The sequence below is a fragment of the Carlito syrichta genome, unplaced genomic scaffold, assembly GCF_000164805.1.
Source record: "Carlito syrichta isolate Samal-C Ts95f unplaced genomic scaffold, Tarsius_syrichta-2.0.1 Scaffold301619, whole genome shotgun sequence".
In the NCBI taxonomy this organism is placed as follows: domain Eukaryota; kingdom Metazoa; phylum Chordata; class Mammalia; order Primates; family Tarsiidae; genus Carlito; species Carlito syrichta.
This window is the reverse complement of record NW_007245715.1, coordinates 296,433-297,631: the sequence shown is the minus strand read 5'-3', so window position 1 is coordinate 297,631 and position 1,199 is coordinate 296,433. Positions and strand designations below refer to the sequence as shown.

The following is a 1,199-nucleotide window of genomic DNA, read 5'->3' as shown; positions in this document are numbered from 1 at the left end:
GAGGGAGTCGGTGATTGCTTCGGGGATATCAGGAGACAGACTTAGGACCCCGAGCCCGCATCGGCCCTCCTCGGCTGCCTCCCGGGGTGGGGGCGGGCCTCGCACACGGTAAGACCTCTTGCTTTCGCGTCGGCTCGAGAGTCAAGGTATATCGATATATATGTAAAGAGATATCTTTACAAGATTATATATATATGTATATGTGTATATATATATGTGTATATATATATATATATTTTTTTTTTTTTCCTGTCATCCTTCCAAGTTATCAGGCCACCGATGAATTCTGTTCTGCCTTTTTGAAGAATAAATCTCTCTTTACCCATCGGCTCGCCCTACTCTCTCCCGCCGCTTAGAAATAAAACTTGGCTGTGTATTTAGGAGCCCGGAGCTCGAAGGCGCCCACCCCGAGCGTCCGAATCGCGGGCCGGGCGCCGTCCGCGGGAGCTGGGCCCCATGGGCTGCTAGCGACCCTCCAGTGGGACCGGCCTCTCCGCGTCGCCTCCCCATGTGAGCCGCGGCGGGGCGAGCGGGGCGCCGGAGGAAGAGGAGGACCCTCGGGCGCCGGGCCGGAAGGCAGCTGGCAGCAGGCCCAGGCGCGCGGGTGCCCGCCTTCATGTTCCGCCAGGAGCAGCCGCTGGCCGAGGGCAGCTTCCCGCCCATGGGCTCCCTGCAGCCGGACGCGGGCAATGCGAGCTGGAACGGGACCGAGGCTCCGGGGGGCGGCGGCGCCTGGGCCACCCCTTACTCCCTGCAGGTGACACTGACGCTGGTGTGCCTGGCCGGCCTGCTCATGCTGCTCACCGTGTTTGGCAACGTGCTGGTCATCATTGCGGTGCTGACCAGCCGCGCTCTCAAGGCGCCCCAAAACCTCTTCCTGGTGTCCTTGGCCTCGGCCGACATCCTGGTGGCCACGCTCGTCATCCCCTTCTCCCTGGCCAACGAGGTCATGGGCTACTGGCACTTCGGCAGGGCCTGGTGCGAGATCTACCTGGCGCTGGACGTGCTCTTCTGCACGTCGTCCATCGTGCACCTGTGCGCCATCAGCCTGGACCGCTACTGGTCCGTCACGCAGGCCGTCGAGTACAACCTGAAGCGCACGCCGCGCCGCATCAAGGCCGCCATCGTCACCGTGTGGGTCATCTCGGCCGTCATCTCCTTCCCGCCGCTCATCTCCATCGAGAAGGAGGGCGGGGGCG

The 1,199-nt window shown here is 62.4% G+C and overlaps 1 protein-coding gene across 1 annotated transcript in view; it reads left to right on the top strand.

Moving 5' to 3' along the window:
* The first annotated feature begins 226 nt into the window (after positions 1–226).
* Positions 227–1,199, top strand: part of ADRA2A (adrenoceptor alpha 2A) — a 1,616-nt gene continuing 643 nt past the window's right edge. The window contains 2 exon segments of the mRNA XM_021710862.1: positions 227–1,189; positions 1,192–1,196. Of these exon segments, the coding sequence (XP_021566537.1) occupies positions 617–1,189; positions 1,192–1,196 (578 nt within the window). The 5' untranslated portion in view covers positions 227–616.